The sequence below is a fragment of the Ascidia mentula genome, chromosome 1 (genome assembly GCF_947561715.1).
Source record: "Ascidia mentula chromosome 1, kaAscMent1.1, whole genome shotgun sequence".
NCBI lineage: Eukaryota > Metazoa > Chordata > Ascidiacea > Phlebobranchia > Ascidiidae > Ascidia > Ascidia mentula.
The window spans coordinates 3,105,265-3,126,608 of NC_138566.1; the positions used below are offsets into that span (position 1 = coordinate 3,105,265).

Here is a 21,344-nt window from a genome sequence, read left to right on the forward strand (position 1 = left end):
TTTTGTCCCAAATTTGAGAATTGTCCATGAGCAGGTACAACCCTTTAATTTCGCATGACTTTATAAAATAACGTACATAACATCTTCCACTTATACAATGTTTCTGTTGCTGCCAGGCATTTTGTAATTTAATCTTTTACTAAACCTTTTTTGCATAGTGCATAATTTATACCAAAAGCCCCGATTGAAAAACCTGACCTCGAACAAACCTAAGCAGTTCCTATTGCCTCATAAAAGTGATGCTTACAAGTTAGTATTGAACTGCTGCAGGGAGTTCACAGTAGACAATGGCAGTTGTATAAATTATGTATATTTACACAACTTCGTTATGCACACGATACAAAAAGGAAAGTTGTACGATAGTAACAGCGCAAAGTAGGAAAAAAACACAAATAGGATAGAAAGAGTCGACTGGCTTCAAATTCGCAACCACAAAACCGGTATGCAAAAATGGAAGTGGGAGTAACTGAAACTCGTTAGTAAACGCAGTGCATCGTCAGCGTAGCATTTAACATCTTTAGACACCAAAGTATAAAACTTAATTGTTTGTATATGTACACACAACACATCTGAATGGAAAATTCTTTTCAACAAATGCTTTGCTTAATGGGGAACACAGCTAGCCTTACATAATTGTAACTTTTTTTTCTTAATAACATGCACTTTGGTTCAAATGCCAGTTCACAAATTGGCACAATTTCAGACACTTCATCAACAATGTCAATCATCTTGCTTTTGGCAACTTAATACAGCTCTTAATATACAACATAATGCTATATTTAAATATCCGACATAGCAAAATACTGCATTTAAGCATGGTTGTAGAGCTGGAAAGTTTTAATCAAAATGTAACAAAAATCTTTCGACTGTCAAATATTTTTGTGCGAGTAAAAATGTGTTTTACATTGTGTCAAATGCAGACAGGAAACCCACAGTTAGAAACAAACAACACTTCTCCATGGCAAAGTGTAGGCAGAACAACATATATCAACATTAAAATCTCTCAACAAAACAGGTTTGGATAGATGGAAATTCACGGGTGGAAACAATTAATGAAGTACTGTTAATTTTTGATGGCCTTTATTACAAAATGCAATCTAGTTTATGCTACTAGATCAAAAAAGGAACAATAAACAAAAGTAAAGGTTTGTTGGAAAACATTAATCAGGTCAATTGTTTTGTCTATAATAACTTGATTGTTTTAACACCAATGACCAACAATACAATATGCTTTTGAAATGAAATTAGAATTACACTAAATTCCGGGGCAAATGATTTTGATATTTTAGCGACCTTATGTTTAACAACCAGAAGTGCAAAGAAAGAAAGAAGGAAATTGTTCATGAAAAGCATCCCATGATCTGCAATCAACAGAAACTTTTTCAAATCGAAAGGTTACAAAAAAATCGACTATTTTGCACGGAATCACAGTAAGTGGGCACATGAATAAACTTTTTCATGGTCGCTATAAAGTGAATTCTTGAAAGAAAACAACACAAAACCCAACTGACCTTAAGTGAAAATGTTTGAGAATTTTTTTTTATGCAACGTCCATCCCAATGATATCGAAACATAAATTTGAGGATTAACCTTGGATATTTTACTATGTGAGGTTACAACGCATCAACACACTTACAGAAAATATTACTTAAATTCCGCAGTTTTTGGTACTGGTCAAGCATACTTACCATACAAATGGGAACACTTAAACATTGTGAATTTATTACATTCTCGCTCTGTCCAAAGGAAAGACGTAAAGCAAAAACATACTTCACTAAACAATTACTTTGGCGTTCAGAAACAAGTCCAAATAAAAACAACAAAGATAGTTAGCTTTCTTGAAATATGATAAGTTTGCATTGAGTCAAACATCTGTAGAATAGCGACCAATGAAGATGCTAAAAAAAACGCTTCGTCATGACTCCCAGATTCTCTCATTAGAAAACATTATTTGCTCTGTCTTAGGGCTTGTCAAGTCTTCCAAGCTGTGATGTAAATCAAAGCCTTGTCCAACTGCAGCCATGAGGTCAGTTTGGCCGTTTGCTTCAATCGCGTGTGAACCGATACCTTTTGAGTCATGTGCAGAGGATGTTAGCAACACTTCAAAGCTGCTACCTTGGCTGTTGTTATTATTGTTGGAATTATGAGTAACCTCCTCAATACATTTTACTGCACCTAGTAGATATAAAAAATAATTACTTATCCAAGACCTTAAAGCAATGCGTGCATAATAATCTATTTTTTCTGGGAAAAACTTGAACAAGAATATACAAACATAAAATTAGCATTGAACCATGCAGTTTTTAAATGAAAAATAGTCAATTGGTAAAAACCAAACCATACAACAAGTTCTAATATTTTTTAAAGAGGTTCAATGTGTAATGTTCTGTACATTTTAAACCAGTATCAGTTTCATTTAAGCAGTTTATGTTGTACAAACCTTGTGTAAAGTCATTGAAGTCAAAGCTCACAGTGTCAGCAATGTTATTATTCGCTGTTGCATTTTGCTGCAGTAAGTTGTTGTTACCGGTATGCATAACATTGTGTGACCAGGTGTGTGGATCCAGAGAGTTGGACGACAATCCATTCAAAGGTGAAGCCTCATGCTTTGTTTTCTGCAAAAACCCAACGAGAGATCTTATGGAATGTGGACTATTGATTTTTCGCAGCATACAAATAACAGCAAATTGGTTTGAGATTGAATAAAATTATGCTGCTAATGATGTGTATTCCCAGGTATTCTTGCAAAAACATATTTCACTGCCATGGCAAGAAAAAAATAATGATTTAAATATAAGATTACAGTGCTTCAAGTTGATGTCACAAATATAGTGCAACCCATAATGCTCAACTTGTCGAGTACCAATACATAAAACTAAACATGTCTACAAAATTTGCAGAGTTGTATACAAATCAAAGCACTTTTCCTGACAATTTAAACATGTTCACTATGTGTTACAACAACATATTGCAATTCCACTGTGGTCATGTATGGCGTTGAGCAAATGTTAACCAGAAAACTTACCGGCAGAGAGTTATGTCTTGTTTTCCCTGACAAGTTCCTCTTCCTGCCGGGGGTGTGACTTTGAGTCTGGCTGTGGTTTGAACCGCTTAACCCCAGTAAACCTCCGACATCGTTCGGTATCTTAAACACCGACTCAGAAGAAGAGGGGAGACTGTAAGATGAGGTTTCAGATTCTGAAGCCACAACAAACTGATTCTGACCCTGGCACAACAAAGATGCAATGTCCATTGTGTCGTGGCTTAGTGAGGTAGTCATGTTGAAGCTGGAGGCATCTGCTTGGTTAGGCATCTGCAATAAATGCCTTGGCGACTTCGCAACATCCACCGTGTTCCGTTTCATTCTCACCCTCTTCGTCTGGGATTTTTTCGAGATGGATGGATGCCTAGTGAGAGCGCTGTTGTCAATACTGGCTGACTTAAACAAGGAGTTGTGGGTTGCCTGCTGGCCTACTAGAGAACATACAGAGGGGGATGGACTCGTTGCATAGTTTGTAAACACGCTGTCTGAGAAGCTGGACACTTCGTCATTGCATGAACACAACCTCGAATGATCCGACGATCTTTTAAGGCTTTCAGGAATCTTAGCGGAAGGCAAGGGAGTAAAATGTATTCCAGTTCGAAGATTGTTGTTCTTTGCAGCTTTCACAGATGGAGGACGACTGTTCAATGATGTTGTTATGCTTCTCCAAGAGTAGTTCAACTTTCTATTGAAAACTGGTTGCCGTTTATCCATCATCCATCCATTGAAGGAGTTAACCTGTGGAAAACCAAAAAGTTCCATCATGCAGAGTTACAGTAACCAGCATTTTTAAACACAAATTAAAAGTGCCACCTGGAAGACAGTTCCACAAAAAGTTTATCATATATACTACTAATAACTACAACAGAGGAGCCCTCAAAATTAGCTGCAGAGAGTGCAACTGCAGTAGTCACCACAAAGTCAACAGTCATAATAGGTTGAAACAGTTGCCCTGTATGGAGCTAACCTAAAGCAAATTCTGCACAATCATATTTTTGATCAACTCACCACTAGGGGTTTGGGGTTGTGAGAAATGTAATGTTGGTTCGGATCAAAAACCTGTTCGTTTTCTGCTTCGTGTGGAACATCTTTCCAACAATCAATGTGTTTTGGTGTAGGCGTTCTGCAAATAAAGGAAAGACATTTTTCATGTGAACAACTCAACAAAGTTTATGTAGTTCAGAGTTCAGCCAACATTTCAAAACAACTCAAACTACTCATTTTCTAAATTTCTAAAACAAATTTTAACACTATGTGCAAAAAAAGCCATAATATTGGCCAGCTGCAGACAGGATGTGTACATGCACTGTTTTGACCTGTAAGGTCTCATCAGTGCAGCTGTTAAAGTGGAACTGTGATAGCATCTACATTAGCAGGCTACACACCTGTCTGCAGCTCGCCCATTTAAAAACTGTTATTCAACTTTAGAAAGACAACTAAGTGGTTTGTACTTACTGCGGAAATAGTCGAATAAGGTTTTTAGGTTTCTGAGGGGAAGTGGATGGGGTAGGACTTTTTACATCGTGAGTGGATGAAGTCTTGGGCACTCTCAATTGTTCAACTTCAGAAGCTGGGAGTTTGGTCACCACAAATGGTTTGTTTAGACGCTCAATCGGTGCAGAATTTGACTCTGTAAATACTATGTTTTACCACAGGTACTTACACTTTAAATGCACATTTCTGCATGCTATCATGTATGATAAGAAACTGTGGGAATGAATCAAACAACATTTATGGTTACCTTTGGGAGATCTATGAATCAACAAACAATTGGTGCTATGTTATTTGTGCACCTTTTTTTCACAACATATGTTTTTCCAATCAATGGGACACTAATTTATAATTGGTTCTATGTCCAATTTAAAACCAATTAATACAAACAGTCACCCCTGGGATTGGTGGACTGGATCTTTGCTTGTTCTGCCTGCTCTTTTAACCTCTGTTTAAATTTTGCTTGTTCCGTAAGTAGTTCATCATAGGGTTTTCGACGACCTGAAATTTAAGTTCACATAAAGTTAAATTTCTTATTATGACAAAATCAAGATTAACCTCCAAACTAAATCACGCAAAAGGACAGTTTAAACTTGTCATGCATAATATTACAATCGATAAAAAACAAATGAGAAATTGTTTTGTCCATGTATTACTTCTAGTATAAAAATGTTGTTACTTTAGTGAACTTGACTTGTTACTTTAATTTTGTCAAAAGAATGCAAAAAAAATGTGCAATGTTTAAAGGTAAGTCTCACCTGGAACTTTCCGTTTGTGACGCAATGCATGAGTTTTACAGGTCAGCGATCTCGTGCAAGGTAGACTGGTTGATTCCACACGAACTCCACAATGTTTATTGGGATCGTATTCTCTCGCTGCACACACAGTGAACAGTTTTACTACATATTGACTTCTGAGCAAATATTCAAGGTGAAAAAACAGATATGCCAGATAAAAAACCCTTTATTCACCTTATACTGTCCATGCATGTGTAGCGAAATAATGCACAAAACTACTGAATTCAATCGAGAAGCAATAAATATTTCCAAACCTTTTAGAGGTACGTTTTTCTCAGACTTGACCATATAAGAGAGGGTTGACACGGAGGAAATACGGTCGTTTTTCTTAATGACGATTTTATCTGTTGCTCTGTCGACAGGTTTAACAATCTCTGTCTGAGGGTTGTGGTTGTGTTTGTATTGTCGCAGTGGATCGGCAGAGGACACAATCTGCTTTGGGCCACTGGGAAAAGTCTGGTTCTTTGGCATAGATTCAGAGATTGGTAATTTTTTGATGACAACTTCAGGATTGGTGCTGCTACGCAGTGACGATGGTAAGTCGACATCAACTCCATGGTTTTTCTGAGAGTTAGAACCCAGTTTTATCATTTTGTTTGGAGGGTGATGAGGGTGTATGCTGTGTTTCGTTGAGTGATGATGCGATTTGTTTACAAATGGAACTTTCTTAGTCCTTTCTGCATCCACCCTTCCCAATTTTTCAGGAGGAGGTCTAGAAGGTTTGTGTGGCTTCTTTGGTATCGGCTTCTGCATGTCATCACGAAACTTAGTCCTCAATTGCTCTTTTATTGAGACAGTAGCAGCACCACTATGTGACTGGTGGGAAATTGCAGGATCGCTTGAAGCTTTATGTGCATTTGAGGCTTTTCTAGATGCCAACATCTTAGAGGGAACTTTGTCAAAAGCATTTTTAATGGCAACGGAAATCTGTTTGGGATGAGGTCTTCTTTCAACTGGTAGGGTATCATTCCGAATAGACACAAAGCTGCTTTTCGACACTGGTGATCTACTTGTTGAAACACTGGATGGTTCTGTGAATGATTTGTTTTCCGGTGGTTTCATTTTTATTTTACTTTCAACCTTCAAAGGTTTCCCAGCATGATGCTTTTCTAAAGTACAAATGTGTTGTAATTAACAAAAACTTGGTGCACCCAGTTATTCTAATTTAATAAGAACTGTCCTTCTGTCATAAAAGTTAGGTAGATTTTATTTTATCTGATGTTTTGTCTGCCAGGGAAATCTACAGAACTTTCATACCAGACCTGGAAAGTTCTTCTAAAAAACACTTGATATTAAAATCACTATTTCAAAAGATAAGCTTTCTATTAGAGAAATGCACATCAAGTACATAACTGCCATCTCAATAGTCATCAACAACATGGTTGCAAAAACAACAGCAAGTTAGGAAGTAATCCTAAAATGCCACTTACCAACATGGTACTGGAAAGTTTGGGGTTTGAAAGGCAGGTGACAGTGCTCGCAGACAACTAGATAAAAATTATCTTTCGCAGGACAGAAACCAAATAGACCAAGGTCTAAAAAAAAATCAGCAGTAAAGTAAAACATGTCAATTCAGCTAATTATTGATTCATCATAATAATGATACGTAAAACACAATTGACAGTAATATGCATAGAAAAATAAGTTATGTAATAGGAAATGAAGTCATCCACACCTTCTCGTTTAAGAGTAGCAACTTCTTTCTCATGTCGTGTTGATAGTGAGGAAGAAACGCTTTCCTGACTGCTTCCCCCTGTAAGAAACAACATTCACATAATTATAAAAGGTCAAGAGGTTTAAATGTGATGCAATTCATATAACAACAAATGACTCTCTGGCTAAAAAAATTCACTTTGCTGTGCGAATATATACTTTTGGTGTACATGTTTTCTACAAATTGCTTTGCAAGAATCTTACATGTTTTTAAATTTTACATAAAACAATCATCAACCTAAAAGTTACCACAGCTTGCAATAACACCCTTGAGAAGATAAAAAACATACTTTCTATTTGGTTTTAAACTTACATTTGCAGACTAGACCAAAACGATACAATTTTACTTTCAACAACAACCACGTTTTGGGTCATGATAGTTTAGCAACCGAGCAAAAACAGCATTTTGCCAACAGTAAAATCTGTTATTTGTTTGCTCTATTGCATAATTGTGGATTAACATTTTTATTGCCAAGATTGATTTTGCTGCTGTGTATGAGCAAGTAATATGAGGTTGCCAGTATTTACACAAATAAAAAGCTTAAACAACATAAGATTGGATAGTTTGGTCGATGTAGCTTTTTACATAACTTGACAAATTAGACTATTTTTTCTGTGAGGATTGTCAATTAAATTTCACAAATGTGTGCGGAGGATTTTTATAAGCTCTGGATTTTTTCCAATGTTGAAACAACAAAGTTCCTCTTTCCATGTTTAGGGTGGGGTGGCCAAAAACACAACTACTTCAGCAAACCAGTGTATCAATTTAGTCTAACTGGGTGCAAAGAGGATAATTCAATAAAGACATCTTTTCAAAATTTCTCGATTTAACCAAGAATCAACAATAAACAATTGGTGATGTAGGCCTAAGTGAAAAGATGGATGTTGTCTTACCAATTCCATCTGAATCCACAGCCTCTTTCCAATCTGTCCATTTGCAACCTGAAAATTGGTCGAGGTCTGGGCCAAGATTATCTTCGAAGGCTGCCATAGCTAAAGAGGCACTTTGCCACTAGTATTAAGCCTTTGCCATTACAAAAGGCACGCATTGGATCTCCAGGAAAGAACCAGCATAACGACTTTCAAAGGGTTCCCGACAATTATTCAGAAAAAATCCAAAACACTGCAATAAACCCTTATTTTTTCACTTTAACCGTAAGCACACGCTTTCACTTGTTAATTTTAAGGAAAATTTTATTCCTCTGTTTGTTTCAGGCAACCACTATGCGGCGCCTGACCACCTCGGCCTTGAAAGATGCGCTTGTTTAAATTTTATTAAATCATTTGCGCACATTAAAAACGGTTAATTGAAATGAAAAAAAAGTTTTGCCAAATACTTTGAAGTTGTAATCAAACTGTGATATCGAAAAATGAATTGAATAGAGGCCAACTTACGTATAGACATCAAAAAAAGATTCGTTTGCGACAAAAAAATATTCAACGTGTCTTAGGACATTCATTTTTAGTTTGGAAATTTCCATTATACTTGTCTTATTTTATGCAATTGGCGATCAATAGAATATCACGATGCACCGCAACCGAAAGTTCGACGTAAAACCGGCATTCAAATCTCCTATGAGTCTGTTATACCCTCAAACATGTTCAAATTGTTTGCATTTAATTGTCATACAAAACTGCTTGAACGTCAATTCGAGTTTTTATTGTGTTTCGGTTTGGAATGACATAATTAACCAATATCGTTGACTAATAATTCTGTCAGCAAATTTGTTTGACCGCTTGATTTAAAATCATCGGAACAAGGGGCGCTAGAGTTAAAAGAAAAACTTAGTTGTTGTTTTCAAAAAAACAAAAAGCTTGCGTTAGTAGGTAAGTTATTCGTGAAAGTATTGCCCATTGCAAACGCATGTTTCAATGTAAATGCGTCAAAATTATTAATGGTGTTTTACAGTTTGCTTCAGCGATAAATTGCCTTTTATGTGAAAAGTGAAAGTGGTTGAAGAGCGTTTTTATTTTAATTTTGTTTCTTACCAAAGCAGCAAACGATTGTCGAAACTGAGGAGCATTTTACAAATAAAAGTAACATATCAGCGAAATCTGTGATGGAGCAACGCGACATTACAGGACACAAAGCTGGGAAAATATGGCACCGAGTTCCATCACCAACAACAAGCAATGGGTTTGCATTTGAATTCTTTTTATTTCTGTGTCAATCACCCAGCTGCACCTCTGTGGTGCAACACTTTTATTGTTGAATTACACACAATTTATGTTAAAAAACATCAACAAGAAAACAACCTAATGTTTATTTTTTTACTTAGCAAAAAAGTTTTTGATTGTCTTCTTTTACTTCAAAACAACATCTGGGTATTTTTCAGAGTATTAACTTCAGTTGTTAACTCGGGAAAGGGAATCAAATGTGGACGATTTAAGAGATTCCTTCATGTTTCTTTTGATAAATTTGGAGAACAAGTTTTTGCTGCCGACCATCTTGGAGGAATTTATATATTTGACTTGTCAAAAAACAGGTACCATTTTATCTGAAATCCAAATCACTATTTAGTCATGTATCACTCTCATATGTTAGTGATACCTTGTTAAGGCATGATGTATATAATGTTCTTTTTAACAATTTTATGATGGTAAAATATCCTTACCATATATAAAAAATATAAAAAAACTTTATTCACACTTATTTATGAGACAAACTCGAGAAAAATACTTTTGCAGTCTATCTACTAAATGTCTGTCTGGATCTAATGCAGATATTCGGATACAGCCGAATAGTAGGTGTTTTTAAATATTCTACCGAATGTCGACACCGAAGCTGAATCATGACCTTGATCCATTATTTACTGTGTTTTACTCAAATTTAAGAAACAATACTTAATATTTTTGAAATTTCTGTGTAAAAACAGGATTATTCAAAGCAAAAACTGGCCAATTTAGCACATAAATGACAACATCTGAATAAAATTACGAAAATATAAATGGTGCACCGTGCACATGATTTTTTACAACCAAAATGTAAGGCTGCGATGTCATTAAATATTCGGAATCGGTTTGAATATTGGGTGTAGGTATTTAGATTCGACTGAATCCAAATCTTTTTTGTTTTGTCACATCCCTAGTTGTATATGACTTGTTGTCCCCAGATTTTCTGAAATTCAGATGTGTGGCCAGTCTTGCACGGCTTTAGCAACCGGACTACGAAGACAAAATGAATATCTGGTTGGTTTGGCTGATTCCTCCATCAAGTGTTATTCAAAAGGTATGTTAAGGTTTAGCTGTGTATTACATTGCACTTGTGCAGTTTATATTCATTATCAATGTGAATTATAACTTAATAATCTGTTCTTCTGGCAAAGATAAAACGTAACTTTATTCACCGACGTTTCGCCTGTTATTCAACAAGGCTTCCTCAAGGTAATGGTACAGTGCAGCACACAACTAACGCCAAAAAAAAAAAAAAAAAAAAAAAAAAACGTGCCAACACGAAAAAGGGGATAACGCTAACACCGCTTGTAAAATCATGTGATGTATAAAAAATGGGCGGGAAAACTACAGTTACAGTAAGTTGTTATAGAGCACCATTACCTTGAGGAAGCCTTGTTGAATAACAGGCGAAACGTCGGTGAATAAAGTTACGTTTTATCTTTGCCAGAAGAACAGATTATTAAGTTACAATATGCCTGGCAGCAACAAAAACATTATAAATGTGAATTATGTTGATCAAGACAATTTAATATTTTGTGATAATTTGTTAGAGCATTACTGGGATCCGGGAACATGTGTCTTGAGACAATACTCCCTATACATATGTACCTAGTACCACTTTGGAAATTTTTCCATGTGGGATATGCATGCCTGCTAAAAAAAACTCCAATTTGACTGTTATTGATTGATTTTTAGATAACAAGGAATTGGTAAGTTGGATGAGGGGTCACGAAAGTGCGGTTCACTCCATCTCAGTACATGACAGTGGTCGATTTGGCATCACGACTTCCAGGGACACAGCTCAAATGTGGAACTTCGACACATTTGAGAGAATTCGCAAGTTAAATGTTAAAAGTGAGACTCCTATACAGCAGGTCGGATACTTAAGTTTCTTAACCCATGTTAAAAAATTGGATTACTCAGTTATCTTCATTATTTTGACACTTTTTCAGGTGTTTTTCTTGCCACGGAGTGACATAATTTTAACTTGTTTCACTGACGACACAATCTTTGGATGGGAAAGTGATAGTTTTACATGGAAGTATAAGCTAAATGCTGAAAGCCAAGTTAAATTTGGATACAAAACTTTTGCTGTGACTAGGTATGTATGTGAGGTAAAGTTTCTTCTCACATGTATGTGAGGTAAATATTCAGTATAACAAGTAAATTGTATTATATTGATCAAAGTGTATTACTTTGGCCCATATTTGTTGATCACTATTTGTACATTCTTGTAAAAAACAATGAACACGATAATACTGTTGGCGTTTTATGTTGATAAAAAATAAATGATCTTTCTTAGGAACGGTCGCACTTTGGTTTGTGGCGGAAAGTCCAACTTGCTTCATCTTTACTCCCTGCAAACTCACAATCTATCGCAAGTTATTAAACTTCCAACCACTGTGCAGTCCGTGAAACAACTAGAATTTCTCACAGACAAGTTTGATCGTGGCGACAGTAAAGTAAGATTTATTGTGATGTTATGGTTGCTTCATCAAAACTTCTTTCCGACACATTTTTAATAAGATTTTTATTGAAGACGAAAATTAGATACGTAGTATAAAATTATTTTGTGTTAAGCCAGTAGCTGTGGGTGTGGCAATTCATTGCAATTAAAGCATAGTTCATATATTTTTATTTTTTTAGATATTGGGTGTTTTGGCCCAAGATGGGGTTGCAAGGTTCATTGACATCAACACATGCCATGTCCTGTTCGACATACAAGCTCCACCGGAGGGCGATAGACTCACAAAAATCTGCACACACTCCCAGGGTAGTGACTACATCGTTGGTCTGACTGAAAATGGAGCAATTGTGTTTTACAGTGCTAAGTCACTAACAAGCGAATTCAACAAGGTGGGTTGGTGTGCTTGACTTTGAAACCACTTGCCTCGTTCTGACTTGTATGTTTGGGGGTGCCACTGTTGTGTTTGACTTCATATCCATTGTATGTGCAGTGGGACATAAACAAAAACACCTGTTTTGGTCTTTGAATGCAGTTAATTCACCAAAGAATTTAGCCTTTTTCCAGCAATTTTTTTTTTATTTTTGGGCACATGAATTTACCCTAATACAAAACAAATAAATGGATACAGACACCCATATGCTGTCCTACTGATAAGCTTATATAAACAAGCAGCACAAAAGCACCACTTAATGAACACCTTACATTATATCTTTAGTGGATTTGTCAATTCCTATTGAGGTGTAAACTGAGATAAAACAAATGTGCGAAACACAAAACGAATAAAAAGTCGTTTACACCATTAGAAGTTTGCCTGCCTTGTCGTTGTTTTCATTGATAAATGAACATAAATATCATATTTTCACCGCACGAACTAGATTAATTCTATACGATATTGTCGTTTGGTTGAATCAACAATTCCAACTTATTTTTCAACGAAGCCCCCTGGACCACTAGTACGTGTGGTAAAAGACGTTTGGAAGAGAAAGGCGCTGGTGGAGAAAAATGTGTCAGGCGACTCCAGACAAGCACAACGACCGCTAGATGGCAGTATGACGACTGGACGGATTTACTGCCGGAAGTTAACGAAGACAGACCCAGAAAAGGTAAATTTTGTCCTGGGTTTTAACGGTTATTTTAGTTCGTACGTAACCTCAATATAAATACCTCGGGGGAAGGTTGTTCAATGGATAAGTTGCTGCCATGCATATTGTATTTGAGTTAATCTGTTCTCCTGGCACAATTAAAAGTATAGGTTATAGTTCGTCACATTATTACGACATAGGCCTACATTGTTTTTTTTGTGCGTCAACATTAAATGACAAACAAACCTATTTCACGTACGGTAAAATGACGGTGCAAAATTAACAACGCAAACCGTTATGTTTTTTTCATGAAGTTTGCGACTACATTATAAATTATTCCATGTGTAGATTTATTCAATGACTTTTTTACGGTGAAAAACAAGGCTTGTTACATTTCACCAGGAAGGCGATCGTCTTCCCAACGGTTTATCGCTACCCCGGTTGCTCAAAATCGTTCGCTGGTTCGGGGAATACCCGGAATCATACCGCCTTTTTATATGGAGGAGTTTGCTTCAGTTGCCCGAGAACCAGGAGGCGTTTTCGTCTCTTCACGACAAGGGAACGCATCTGAGTTACGCCACGTTGCAGGAAAAATACCCGGTAAAGAGCGGGAAGCTGCTACGGGTGCTTGAGAGGTTTGTTGATGTCTTGGCTTGAATTTTGCGCGGTTTGCCATTGGATATTTTGAGGTTAGCGTCGTTTTTAATATGTGTCTAATAATGCTGAACGAAATAAATCCAGCAAAGTATTCTAAGTTCGTGTTTTATGTTTACAACTTCATGGGTCCTTTACTTTGTTACAAATACTGAATAATGTGTATCATGAAAACGTTTTATTTTCCAGGGTTCTCTCTGCTCTAGCACATTGGTCGGCCATTTTTGCCGAGCTTGATTATCTTCCGTTGGTCGTCTTTCCATTCGTCAAATTGTTTCAAAACAACACACTCATTTGCTTTGAGATGGTTGCGACTATTCTCAGTGAGTTTAATTAACTTATTCAAAGAGAGTAAGATAGACGAAATCACGTCATCATTGTTTGTAGCGACAGTTGCCGAAAATATCCCCGGTAGACCCATTCTGTGGCGTTTTGAAACCCTAAAAAAGCCCAGTGCCTTCCAAAAATCGCCTTGTGTAATTGAACTGCTTTTGCATTTTCTAAAAAATTGCCCTATTGCTTCAGACCAAAATATTCCCCCTATCGCCTTATCGCCCCTCGCAACCAGTAGCACTTCCATTTTAAATTAAAATCATCAATGCATGACAATTAAAAACATCAACTACCTGACATTAGGCAGTTGTCGTCAACCAGTGAATAATCTGTGGTGATTTATGACGCAGCAAACTGGTGCCAACACTGGTTCGAATTTTTCCCCAACCCTCCAATCAACATTCTCAGCATGATCGAAAATGTGCTGAGTCACCACGACCGGGAATTACTTCAGCACTTTGTCAAGTATGACGTCACAACCCAGGTATTTTCACCCTCGGGTTTTGCAACTCTCCGATTTCTTATCAGTAATTTTTAATCCGTTTTGCTGCAGATCTACGCGTGGCCACTTCTTCAGACTTTCATGTCTGAGGTCCTCACTAGAGAGGAATGGTTGAGGTTGTTCGATAACGTGTTTAGCAACCACCCAAGTTTCCTTCTCTACTGTGTGGTCGCCTACTCTATCTGCTGTAGATCGGCTCTGCTCAAAACAAAACAAACTGACGACTTCAAGGTGGGCTTTGACACGAAAACTGGTGTTTGAGTGAAAACGACCTAGCGCTGTTTGGGAACTTTTTCAAAATTGCGAGAATAAAAACTTATGGGAATATCTATCCGTGCGCAGCAGTGTTGTCAGCGATTTTCACCTTTAAAACACCTCTTGTTTTTAACTTACTCTATGGAATGTGTATTATGGACTTGATTTAATGTATGAACTACTCACTGACATCGAGTTTGCCAAAGCAGGAAACGCATATTCATTAAATACTGTAAACAGATTGGATATTTTTCACAAAAACATTTTTTCTTCTGACAACAAAGAGCAAATACAAATACAAATCAAATGTATTTTGCGTAAAAAGCAACTACGCAAATTAACAATATACAACAGAAATGAAATGGCATGGGCACCGATAAAACCACAAATGCTATCAAGCCAGGCAGCCAAGAACACTTATGTTAAAATTAAATAAACGTTGTTTCCAGTATTTCTATCACCACCGAAACGCTCTGGACGTGAGGGCTGTGATCAACGAAGCGTATCGCCTTTCTGAGTGCACCCCCAAGAAGATCGACCCCAAGGAATCCCTTCACCCTTTCGAACCACTGGCGCACGGACCCACTTACCCAATATTCAACAAATACCCAAAGTTTATTGTGGATTACCAAGCACAGGAAAGGGAAAGAATAAGGAAAGACGAACTGGATTACTTGAGGGAGAAGTGAGGATTAAGGGTTTAGATTAAAAGCTGGGATTTTGATGTATATTTTAATTCCGGTTATACTGTTACTCAGTCATTTGAGTAAATCTGTAGAAAATGTCTCAAAAAATCACCGAATCTCGGCAAAATATATCTTTTTAAGCATTGAGTGAAAACGCTTCGTTCATGTTCGTTTCTTTCAGACACAAAGGTTACACTGATGCGAATCTTTTTAACCAACAAACAAATTAACCCTAGAAGAATTAAAACACAGTGTAACTTTCTGCGTTAATACATATTTTTTTTTGTATTTGCAGAATGCGAAATCGATTTTTTAATAACTTTAATGAACTATTGAGACATTTTGTCTCTTTACAAATTGAACCTAAACCGATTAAAATCTTTCCAGACATATTGCCCAGGAGCTCTCCGACCAAATGACGGATCGCAAACTCCATGAGGAAGCTTGGTACAGGAAGAAGGAGATGTTGCAGGAGGCGGAGCAGGAGAGGAGGAGAATCCTCATGGACGAGGAGAAGAAGTTGATCGAACAACGCAAAAAGTTAGAGGGATTTTATTTTAATTTCTATGCAGTTCAGAAAGACCACGAATGTGTTTTATTACGGAAAAGTATCTTGGGGTGGGCGATCCTGCTAATCATGCGATGAAACATTGCTGCGTTGTCCAAGTTATTTTGATTGACAATCCGAATCACTGGGATTTAACTCTTATAATAAAAAATAAATGATTTCGAGCATTCTAAAATCGACCAATGATCGAATAAGTAAATACGTAATATTTCAACTTACACCGGCAACTCTCGCCCAATGACCGTGTCGTGTAAAAACCTATAGAATTGAGGTTCAGGCTGGTCGTTAAAGGCGTAAGCATTAGTGCTTTAATGCCTTTGTGTTAATCGGCCGCTTTGTAAATGCGTCCCAACCTTCATGGTTATCAAGGTTTTGTGAATATCAGCAAATAATCCACGAATCTTTCAATCTGCTGTTGACGTTTGTACGCTCCACCTAAAATAATAAATAACATAAAACAAGCAGCTTGGACCAACTTTGTGTTTGAAAATCTTCAACTTTTGTTAAACATCGAAGGTTGGCAGCGATGAAGAGAGAGCTTCGCGTTCGGGAACTTCAACTTCTCGATAAATCTCGAATGAGGTTCGTGGACCACCAGCAAACACTCAAACACATCGAGATACAAAGACTAGAAGAAGAACTTAAACGAAAGGTGGGGATTTGTACGGGGGCAGTTGATGATTCGGAATCTATTTCATGGGGAACAAATCCATATCATGCATTCAGTGGCATGTTTTCTACAGTAAAACATTCCTAAGATTAAAACTAATATTATTGCAGATTTGAAACAAACAACATTGCTTAATTAGGAATATTTGCGTCATCATATCACAAATGGTTAAAGTTGACATGACTCCCTGATTAACCGCAATCGTTTTGTAATGCTACTCCATCGTTTCCCCTTATTATTTCCCATCTCACCCAATACGTGATCTTTGCACCGCAGTGTTTATTGCGGGAACAAGAAGCAGCCGCTGTGGTTGAAGATGTTGAGGTGAAAGGTTTAGAATTGGAAGCTCATCGCGCTGCCATGGAGCAAGAGGTAGAACACTGTGTATTTCGATTGCTTAATAATTGCGAGCTTTGGTGGAAACGATAATATGCCTTTTCCCGATGAAGCTTGGTGGCAAAATTTGAAAATTTACATAGAAATCTATTCTTCAAAAAACTCTATGTAAGATATCTAATGGTGTTTAGCGTTTATGTCAAAGGTAACTAAAGCTCCATTTTCTTATGTATTTTAATTAGATATTGTAAATCCTTTCCAACGCTATATTGGTGCAATTGCATTTGCCAAACGATGTCTCATCCACTGATTGTGAATTAATTTTTTCACACAAAATTAGAAATAAAATTCTGATTCTCGGGCAGATGGCGAGACAGCAGTCGGAGCTGGAGGACGTGATCCGGTGTGATGTTGATAGAAGAATGAGACTCCAAGATGCGGAGGAGAGGATGCACAGCAAGATGCAGGATCAGGACGTAGATGTTGTAGAAACAAAGGTGTGTGATTTTTTTTTGTTTTGCAAATAATTTGCTGCCCCTGTTGTATTTTAGCATCACATTGCAGTGGATTGCTTTGATCTATGCAAAGCTAACGTTTAAAAACAAGCTCGAAATGATCTCGAATCCACAGGATCTGGAGGAACAAATTGCGTCGTCACAACTTCGCGAAAACGCGCTCTCCACTCACACAGAAATCGCATCTCGTCTGCTCCACAGCGACATCGAGCGGGAAAAGGGCTTGGCGAGGTCTTTGTCTCGTAACATGGAACATTTGAAGCAACAAAAACATCTCAACACCAGACTAACGGAGATGCGAAACGAGAAAGTAAGTTTGAAAATTTTCATCCAAAAATTTTTTATTCCTTGTTACGCCTGTATGGAAAAAAGTAATGTAAACTTTGCTGGACCGGTAAACCAAGTTACCCAGGCAGGCTATCGATCGGTACCTTTATCTGAAGTTACTGAGCAAAAACTGTAAAGTCAATCAGGCAGATCGCTCTAAGGATAGCATTAAAAATGTATTTCGCCTTAAAGAAAGCATCATCAGTTTCTGCTGAGGTTAAAACGCCTGTATTGAAAGTGCATTTATCTCATAAGTTATAGGTGAATTTTGTATCGATTATAGAAGTCTTAAACACAAATACAATCAATGACCTGGTGACCACTTTCCTTTTAGTAATAATTATACATAAAGCTGTCACGCACAATCAGCCCTAATGGCATAATATAAAAATATTCCGCCCTATGGACAACGTCAGTTCTGTGCGCATTTCATTAGTTTGTTTTAAAGTCGAATAAATTGACTTTATTTTATTCAAGGAATCGAGGGTAAAGCAACAGCAAGATCGACTCCGAGTCCTCGAGATGATGAGGAATGAGGGAGACGAGAGAAGAGCTCGGATGCTGGAGGATCGTGATCTTGACGAGAGCAGAAGGAGGATCAAGGAGAGTGAGAGGAGAATGGAGGATCACATGAACTCATTGAGGAGAGAACACGAGAGGATTCAGTTCGGTGAGGAGGAGAGTATTACTGTCAGAAGATCTTTTACCGCAAATTTAGGATTTTAAGGGAATTGTGAACTGTGTGGATCAGTGGTTCTTAAACAATGGGAATAGGGTTGTAGGTGGGTAATTAGTGGGTATCAATATATACCAAAGTAGTTGGAAAAGAGATATTATATTCTGTATTCACTGTTTGTCGTAAACTTATTGGCGCCATACTTTTTGAAATTCTACACCTAATCGCCCGTACATGATGCACAATCCGTTTTCTGTGGTCGAACGTTTTACAGTTTCGGGAAAATCGTTTAACATAATATGACAAAATGTTCTTTCCAGAAAATAGTTTGACTCACGAAGACCGAATGACGGCGGTTCGAAACGCAGCAACAACCGAAGATGCCGCACTCGATCCCGCAGATGAAGTGGAATGTATGACGTGATTATCTTAACTCCTCTCGACACTTTCTGCCAGACCCGCTCATATACTAATAAGTTAAAATTTTATAATTTTCAACGAAAAAATTGCAAGAAAGCGTTCGATAAAATGAACAATAATACGTCTGTAAAACGTGCAAATAATAATAGCACGAAGGAAGCTTGTTTTTCGAAACTAAGAAATACTAAAATGACCTTTTCTTGTCATAAGTACGGTAACTTTGGCCGACTACTCACTAAAGTAATACAGCGCCGTGTTGAAAAAAAGTTGTTTCAAGTTTTTCCACATGTAAGTTTACGTTTAACTGTCCCGATTTTTTTAGGGTCGATCAACCGTGACCGAGGTAGCTTCGCGGAGCAAGAGCGCCACCTGATGGACGATGTACGACGACTTCGTGAACGCTTGGTGTCGCAACGGAGAACGGCAGTTCCCTGAATTGATTCGATTCATCTGCGTTGTACTGTTTATTTTAGCGTGTACCTTATATTGCGTAATACAACCCACTGTTTGCATTTACGTCACGGCTTTGATGACGTCATAGCCTTCGATAGGGCGACTGCTTGGGTGGAAATGAGAATGGAATCTTGGGGGTGCTTGGTGGGGTGAACTGGGGTTTGCTGAACGGCATCTGGGTCGTCGCTGGTGACCGGAGAACTTTGTGAAGATATTCATTATTTTGTTGCGGGGCTCGCAATGAAAAAAATATTTAGACGAAACCCAGCATTGGTAGAGTAGAGGGATGACGTCACACAAACACTGAATTAGTCAACACGTGAATAAGTTTCAGTTTGCAACCAATGTAAATCGGCATAAAAGAATATTAGCAATAACCCGTTTAACCACCTCCCAAAAATGCTAAAATTGATGAAACTTACCTGATGGGAATTGTCGGTTGTGTGGAGTGCACGGCATGGATGTCGATAATCTGACGACAAAAACACTTGCTTGTAAATTGAACCGAATTCTTGCTTTGCTTTTTTATAGACACTGATGATGCTTTCAAAGCGAAATGTATTTTTCTAATTTAACAAGATTGACAGATTTCAGTCTGAAACAAAAGTTTCAGAGATTACAGCGGACAGAAACACTTGCGTTACTTTTTATTCTCTACCGATCATTCTGTGGATGTTTTTCAAGTGAAATTCTTGATAAGCTGAATGACTGAGATATCATCAACGTTTGCCAACTTATAATATTAACCTTATCCGTAGGGCATGGACGCCTATATGGTTTTTGGTAAATATAATTAAATCGCAATGGCAAAATTATTTGGGCACCCGCTGTGCCGGCACAATTGGACGATTCAATGAATCATCAGAACGACTCTGCTTCGACCGCATCACACATTTTCAGTATGTACACCATAATAAAATACATGTTTACTTTCTAAGCAGAATACGTACATAATAGCTCACCTTGCAACTTTCGATATAACGCCATCGTGTGATTGGTAAGCTATTTCACCACGTGGCGAACCTTAAAATATTTGCAAGATGTACTGTTTTTAGAATCTTGTTATTTGCCCCCATTAGTTCCAAAAAATATATTTTTTGTTTAAAATGCGCGTGAAGTCCTTGGAACTTCAAAACGACTCATGGTTTGAGAACCACTGATGCAACTAACCAAATTTGTTTATAATTATTGTCAGCACAATAACAAAAATGCGATTTTGTGCTACAAAATTACGACAGTACCATGTTTGGAAGGAACTCCTGGTGATCGTTTGGAGAGACGGTTGGTGCCGACAGGTGACACGTTTGCCCTCACCTGTCATACAAGGTCATGCAAGGGGAAGTAAGATGAAATCACGTTGAAATCAATGACAAGACTTACGTTCTGTATGTGTTGTTGAACCCCTGGTGAAACCCGGTTGCTGTAAAAATATGAAAGCAAGAATGTTCTTCATTGTGCTAATCAGACCTTTTTGACAATTTAGAAAAAATTTGCAAAGCTATGATATAAAATATAAACTAAAATGTTCTGAACACACTGACAAGATGAATTTGTAACAAGGCAAAATTGTGCGATTCGCGCCTCGGGCCAAATTTCATTTATTGTGAAAATTGCTATTGTATTTTTCACATAAACCATAATCTATATGTGGCCCTATATAAAAGTAACTGAAAGGTGATTGGACAAACTGTTGGGAGAATGGTAAAGGAAACTGGGACCAATCTGCATTAAAAAAAAACACTTATATTAACTTACGAAGTTGGCGACTGATGACTGAAGCCTGGAGGTGTTTTATTCCTGTGTTGTGAGTGATTTGGACTTCCGTAACTTATTGGTGGAGTTTTGTTTCTTGAGTAAGCGTGGTGACTGATTGGGGATGAACTTCTCGGCGAAACAGTACCACCTGACCTTGGCGAGCGATCTTGCAATGGAAAATGTTTTTTTATGACGTGAAATAATGGCAGGGTGGTCATTGAAGTAATTGAAATTGTATTTGATGTTTCCTGTGTCTAATTTGAAAATTTTAGTAACTCTTTGAAGAAATAAAATAATGGTTTAAAGAATAAAAGAAAGTGATATATTTTGCAAAGCACAAAATATTACCTGGACTTCTTATCAGATAACTTCCACCGGGTGACAATCTGTCAAAATAAAAAATATTTAATTTATCCTCTTGGCTAT

At 37.3% G+C, this 21,344-nt stretch overlaps 2 protein-coding genes across 2 annotated transcripts; one reads left to right on the forward strand and one right to left on the reverse strand.

Annotated features, from left to right (window-relative positions):
- Positions 1–292: 292 nt before the first annotated feature.
- Positions 293–8,233, reverse strand: LOC145903047 (uncharacterized). The gene is made up of 11 exons (XM_082991138.1): positions 7,939–8,233; positions 7,007–7,084; positions 6,762–6,866; positions 5,586–6,440; positions 5,293–5,409; positions 4,931–5,035; positions 4,499–4,673; positions 4,052–4,166; positions 3,026–3,781; positions 2,441–2,615; positions 293–2,175 (listed from the first exon to the last, which is right to left on the reverse strand). Exons 1-11 carry the CDS (start codon positions 8,033–8,035, stop codon positions 1,916–1,918), a joined length of 2,838 nt encoding a protein of 945 aa, XP_082847264.1. The 5' UTR covers positions 8,036–8,233; the 3' UTR covers positions 293–1,915.
- A 612-nt stretch (positions 8,234–8,845) lies between these two features.
- Positions 8,846–19,206, forward strand: LOC145903009 (TBC1 domain family member 31-like). Its single transcript, XM_082991102.1, has 22 exons — positions 8,846–8,871; positions 9,042–9,181; positions 9,381–9,530; positions 10,158–10,273; positions 10,915–11,093; positions 11,172–11,320; positions 11,522–11,681; positions 11,866–12,075; positions 12,625–12,789; positions 13,171–13,403; positions 13,612–13,745; positions 14,106–14,239; positions 14,309–14,488; positions 14,962–15,197; positions 15,586–15,738; positions 16,283–16,418; positions 16,713–16,808; positions 17,138–17,269; positions 17,403–17,597; positions 18,092–18,284; positions 18,611–18,703; positions 19,033–19,206. Exons 2-22 carry the CDS (start codon positions 9,105–9,107, stop codon positions 19,143–19,145), a joined length of 3,234 nt encoding a protein of 1,077 aa, XP_082847228.1. The 5' UTR covers positions 8,846–8,871; positions 9,042–9,104; the 3' UTR covers positions 19,146–19,206.
- Positions 19,207–21,344: the final 2,138 nt, after the last annotated feature.